Here is a 6483-nt window from a genome sequence, read left to right on the forward strand (position 1 = left end):
ACAACCACTACTACGTCAGATAAACCTCTACCTTATAGGCCACCCTCGATGGTCAACAAAGGTGGAGGATCTAATTGGAGGAAATCTGAAACCAGGAGGGAAGCAAACGCGGGCAATGACCGGAGTCCGAAGATTGAGTCAGCTATCCATGGCCAGAATGATAATTTAGCTACTCAGCAACTAAGAGAAGAATTGGCTGAGTTAAGAAGAACGGTGATTCAAAACGCCCAGCCTCGAGTTCGTCCAGTATTCAGGGTTACCTACCAGAAGCCATATCCTGAATATATCGATGAGTTAAATCCATTCCCTCTTAATTTCAAGATGCCCGCATTCCCGACTTTCACAGGGGAAGATAGCAGTGTGTCCTCCAGAGATCATATTTTCAAATTTTCTAATCACTGTGTGGCGTATGAGGACAATCCAAACTACAAATTGAGGTTGTTTGGAAATTCACTAGCAGGATTGGAATCTCAATGGTATTCTCTATTACCCCCCCAATTCCATTGCTAACTGGGGGCAAATGGAGATGGCTTTCCATGAACAGTTCTACAGGATAGAGCCAGAGCTCACCATTAATGATTTGGTAGAAGTGAAACAATATGATCATGAGTCCACCGAAGATTTTATGATGAGGTTTAGGAGGACAAGGATGAGATGTCAGTTCCCTGTCAACCAGGCACATCTCATATCCATTGCTCAAAGGGCTTTAAAATTACCTTTGAGAAAAAGGTTCTATGATGCACAGTTTAATGAGCTACAAGAGTTGGTGATTGCTGCTACTAAGTATGAGAGGCTGTTACAGGAGGAACAGCAGGTAAAACATACTTCCAAAACTCCTCCGTTCTACAAAAATAAAGCTACTATTCACCATGTAGAGGTAGGGGAAGCCGGACCCGAATGCAAAGATGATCATGAGGAGAAGAGTATAGATGTGTGTGCTGCTGAGATGACCACACCCTTCAAGCCATTGACGATCAAAGGGTTAGTCCAACCAGTCAAGGACCAGAAGATCGTGATGAATGATGGTGGGTTCGTACCCATGAAACCCCCAAAGTATCAAAGTTATTCTTTCGATCTAACCAAGGCGCCAGAAATCTATGAAGAACTTGTGCGGGCAAGAGTCATTTTGCCCGACAGCACCAAAAAGATGCCCAAGCCCGAGGAACTCAGGGGGAAGAAGTATTGTAAGTTGCATTATACCTTCAACCACTCTATAGTCAATTGTGTCCAGTTTAGGGACTGGGTACAGGATCTTATAGTGAAGGGGAAGTTACTACTCGATTCACCTCAGGCTAGTATGATGGTGGATACTAACCCTTTCCTCGAAGCTCCTATTAGCATGATCGACCTCGTTTTCAAGGATTCGGGGTTATCAACAGAGTAAAATGCCATTGAAAGGACCCGGGGGCAGGGGCTAAGATTGCCAACAATAAAGATGGAGGAGAAAAGCAGGTAGGCAAGGGGGCATAGAGTTGCCTGAGGCCTATCCAAATGGAGCAGAACAGGAGGAATGTTACATATCCATTCTAAAACAAAAAGAGATTACAAAGTAATTCTATTCCAAAAACTTTACATCTTCACATAAGGTGATTATTCTAGAATGGTATGTTCGCATGATGGTAAAAATCCTATTTGGTTCAGCCAAGACAGTATGGCTGTTTACAAGTTCAGACTTGGTTTGCTCTAACTCTGAAGTCGCTTTTTCCACCCCTTCGATCTGTTGCTCAAGGTTATCCAGAAGAGTTGTTTGCTCCGCCTTAAGGATCATCAGTTGTCTCTCCAACTTCTGAATTTCAGAAGAAACAACTTCAATCCGTTCTTTGGTCTGCATACTCTCTTCCATCAGCCGACTAACTTGGGTAGAGGAGCTCGATTCTCTCTCTATGAAGCATTTTGCCCGGTTAGCCAGCCGGTCTGCTCTCTGATGTTGCTCCTTGAGGGCCCTCAAGTTTTCAAAGAAAGAAAGGAAAGAATCATACTGAGGCTTGGATAAGCGATCGTTTTTAAAGAACTCAGTAATGACTCTCTCGAGGTCACAGAGAGCCTTGAGGCTAAATGATGCAGTGAATTCTTTCTTTGCCCATGTTTGAAAGATTTGTTGCTGCTCCGAAGACATAGATTTTGTTGAAGCCTGCTTTGAAGACTTCAACCGCGTCTCAAGTCGCCCGAGTGCTTCGAAGAGTTTGGGCAACTTGGCAGGATCAGAGGAGGAAGGAGAAGGGTCCGGCATAACAGTTTCTTCTGGTGAGATAATGCCTATGGAAGGGGCAATTTCTGTTTGTTCAATCGGTTCATCTCTAGACAGGGAGGTGTCAACATCTCCAGAGGAAGAAGGAGGTTGAAAGCACCTTGGGTTACGGGCCATTGGAGGAGGGGAAGTTTCTTTTGGGGAAGCTCGCTACAAAACTTCAGGATTAGGACAAGATGAACTATACACAAGTCAAAACAAAAGAGGCTTTGGAGAGAAGAAAGTTACCTGACTTAACCCCGGGGTTTCACCAGAGAATGCACTAACTCCTTGTCGAGGTGAAGATTTTTCACCACCTGCGACAGATGGGAAAGTTGTGCCTGAACCTGTGCCTACATCCTGGTTGTATCCGAAGAAAGTAGTGATGATCAGCAAAAGGTCACCAGAGGAAGAAACAAGAAGAAAATATTCCAGCACCTGAGGTTGATCTTGAGGAGAAGAAGGAGGTTCATCGACCGTCTGGTGAGTAAGCGCTTGCGAAATAGTTGTGTCTAAAGCTACAGGGATCTCAGGAACTATGGGTTCTTTATCCAAGGCCACTGACGGGGAAAGGGGTTCATATCCCGAAAATGGCTGCAAAGAACATGGATAGGAGTTACTTGGGTAGCAATGTGCAAAGTTGAAATGAAAAGAAAGAGTAACACACCAAAGTATCATCCTCATCCACAAAATGCAACATGATTCCTGTGGAAGGATCAAATTGAGAAGAAGGGGTTGCATCTAGGGCAGGTTGCGGAGAAAGACTTTTTTTCCTTGTAGCCTAAGCCAAATTATTCAAAATTCAGAAAGGTTTGAAAATAAGAAAGTATAAAGATAGAAGTCATACCTCTTTAAGCGTAGCAACCCTTCGTGATTCCTTCTTAGAGGCAAGGGTTGACCTTTTAGAAGCTTGAGGTCCTGTTGAGTGATAAAGGGATAATCAGATAAGGGAGAAAGGTAGCCATTTGATCCAGAAGAGGAGAGACTCACTATAAGATTGTTCTGTCTCTTTACCCACTTCAGAAACAGGAGCAGATGGGGCTGCTGGTTTAGGAGGCACGGTGACTCTTGCCCGCTTACTCTTTCGGGTTAGAATTGGTCGTGTGGTTGCTGAAGGAAGTGCCGGATCAGAGATTGTGGTTTTAGTTATGGCCACCCTCTTTCGTTTAGATGCTTTGGTCGTATCTTTGGCTATTTCTTTAATTGTTTCTTCGGCTCCTGAATCCCCAAGAGATTCTGAGACGTCTGTCCCTTCCCCGGCTTCCCGCCTTTCAGCTTCTGCTGCAGCACCATGAAGAACTGCGGCATCATGAAGAACTGCGGCATCAGCAGAATCATTCTCTGATTCGATGGCTTCGGATTCAGTATCAACTGAAGCTGCAGAAACAGGTAAGAGTGAGGAAAGTAAACAACAAGGAAAGCAAAATCGGATGGGAAGAAAGTCACCTATTAGGAGTAATCGGTTTTTCTCTTGGATCATATCTTTCCAATTTGCAAGCTCGCTCGAGCTAGGATATGATTTAAGAGAAAGCTGGCTGAAAATACGATCGTGGTTCACTTTCAAATCTCCTCTGTATTTTCTAGTCCACCTTTCCTCCCACCAAGAGGAAAACAGCGAGGTACATTCGAAATTAAGAACAACGGAATGTCGGGCTGCTTGGCTCATCACGTCCAAACTACTTCAGAAGGAGTCTGTAACCGAAATGAAGTGCCACAATGGATGGAGTCGAAGAATGGGACAGGTATGGATTGCCTAAATCCTAACTGCCTGCTGCAGAAGTTAGGATGATACACCTCCAAGCCTCGATCATACCGATTTCCCCGGACCCCCAGGCCAAGTCTCTTGGCTGAATACAGCTGATAAACTTTTCCCTGCAGAAGGGAGCAGCATCCTCACCAGGGGCATCTTGGAAGGCTTGGTCAGAAAACCAAGGATATCTCCTCAAGACCGATGCACCCCATTCCAAGTCTGACCGAGTCCTGCAGACTCGGAAAAAGTAGAAGCATGCAAAGGTGGAATGATCTACAGGAGGAGCTTCAGCCAGGATTCGGGCAGGAGCCAAACCCTCTGGAAACTGTAGATTGATAGCCCGAAATTCTGGAAATACCATTGTAGCCAAATCTGTATCATCCAGATGGGGCCGTTCAAATTGGTCTCAAAGGGCTCATCCCGGGTCATGTCAAAAAGAAGGTGATAGAGATGGGAGAGAAGGAATGGACCTGTGGCAACGTCATCAAAATTGTGAAGAACCTCTACCAAGGGAATCCATTCTACCCGTACCCCCTTGGATTTGTTGGGGAAGACGTGCTTGTTAAGCCAGTAAAGAAGAAAGTACATATGCTCTTGATCTTTGTCGGCTTGAGGAGAGCCTGCCCCGAAGTTCTTCTTGACAAAAGGGATGAATCCTTTAAAGGAGGTCCCATAACTTTTGAAAGTAACTGAGTTATAGCTGAGAGGAAGGAAGTAGGTGGAAGAACTTGAGCCCCCGGTGGTAGAGGATGGAATCCAATCTTGAGTAACATCTATCACCCTGCCCGATGGCCTCAACCCGAAGACTTGGGCCATATCAAGAATGGTGGGAGACATGGGACCCATACGGAAATCGAAGGTGTTTGTGCCCGTATTCCAAAAGAGGAGGGCAGAAGCAAGCAATTCGGGCTTAGGGGTAATTGAAATCTTCGAAAGCATAATCAGTTCGTAGATGCCGTTACTCATCCATTTTTGCTTGAAGGAAGGTTCCAATTCGTCAATCCACTGGGCCCAGGCAAGATCATTCACCAAGGGAAAGCCTCGACGATGAAAAGACCACTTAGAAGAAGAAATGCCCGAGTCGGCCAAATAAGGATTTGGGGTAAACCAGTTTCCCCTAGGCATATTACTTTCTACTACTGAGGGAACCCGAGAAATCCAGGCAGGACCCAAAGATTGAACCCCATGTATCTCAAAGAAGAGTTCAGAATGCAGACCTGCCCGCGGACGATGCAGCCCGTTGAGCAGACGGCGTAGAGTGGCAATTCCTTCACCAGACTCGTAGGATGGTAGGGTTTGGCCGGATCCTGAGGCCATTTAATGAAGGTTGTGGGGAAGAAAAACAAGGAGAACGGTAAAGATGCAACCTCGTCGGACAACGAGAAAGAAATGATGAAAGAATTGGGGAAGTTTTATCAGAGAAGGTTTTCTTTTTACGAAACACAGAGAACGGAGAAGTTCACTCACAAGGGTTCTAAGAGTTCTAAGGGTTTAAAACAGGGGTCTCTTTCAATTAATATTGGCGCTTGGGATCCCAACCTTAACATCAATTGAAGGGGGCACTGTTTAGGATAAAATCTGAACTTTGGGCCAGAGAGAAAGTCGGCCCAAACCCAAGGCCCAGAGGAAAACTTAGGAGGCAGGAAAGAGGCTTTCGGCTGGGCACAAGTTACAAAGGCCACCTGCTTACCTGCTCAAAGACCACAGGGGGTAGGCTATTCAGTCACTACACAGCCCAATAAAGTACTTTATTGGTGGCATTCATGTAAAAAAGCTAGTGAGTCATCACCAAACCGCATTCGGGCACCGCTATTACTACAGGAACCCAAGCTGAAGTCGTCTATAAAAGGAGGAAGAGAAGACAGAATTAGAGACACTCAAACAAACAAACAAAAGCCAAAACTCTGCTCAAGCCAGATTTGCCTTCAACGAAGCTGTAGTCAGCACAAGCCTTCATCCCATTCGGGATAAACCTTCCCAAACCCCTGTAATAGCTCTGCTACCTTGTTCATGGTGGTATCGATTCATTTTGTATCCTCTTCTCCCCCGTCAACCCCTCTAAAAGCTTTCAGACTTCTGACAGAGCCACAAAGATAGATTTTGTAAGAAGTTCAGCCTTGGCCAATAAGGTTCAAACTTACCCGACTATCTTTGCTCTGTCTTTGTCTTTTCTTTCTTTTAAAAGCACAATAACATGTTATATATTCCCAGTTATATACAAGTTATTTCTAGCAAAGTCATAATGAAAATGAGTCTTCAGCACTTGAATCCGATCTGAATCACGTCAGAGTTCAAATCAGATCTAAGTCTCAAGCCCGGCGGGCATGTAATTTAAAGATCAGTTTAAAAATCCTTGGCCTCAAGGCATAAAAAAGAACTCTATGTGGACTCAACCCATCCACGACAATCCTTAATAAGCGAGAAGTCCGAAGTTACTTGGGGCGCAAGTAATCAATCTATTTCTCCATTTTGTTGTTATTATATCTTGATTCGTAGAAAAGGCTTA

The 6483-nt window shown here is 44.8% G+C and overlaps 1 protein-coding gene across 1 annotated transcript; it reads right to left on the minus strand.

The window, feature by feature from the left end:
• Window positions 1-1371: 1371 nt before the first annotated feature.
• LOC126610350 (uncharacterized) lies at window positions 1372-2927 on the minus strand. The gene is made up of 3 exons (XM_050278398.1): window positions 2895-2927; window positions 2477-2821; window positions 1372-2398 (listed from the first exon to the last, which is right to left on the minus strand). Exons 1-3 carry the CDS (start codon window positions 2925-2927, stop codon window positions 1556-1558), a joined length of 1221 nt encoding a protein of 406 aa, XP_050134355.1. The 3' UTR covers window positions 1372-1555.
• Between the last annotated feature and the right edge of the window lie 3556 nt (window positions 2928-6483).

The sequence above is a fragment of the Malus sylvestris genome, chromosome 17 (assembly GCF_916048215.2).
Source record: "Malus sylvestris chromosome 17, drMalSylv7.2, whole genome shotgun sequence".
Taxonomy (NCBI): domain Eukaryota; kingdom Viridiplantae; phylum Streptophyta; class Magnoliopsida; order Rosales; family Rosaceae; genus Malus; species Malus sylvestris.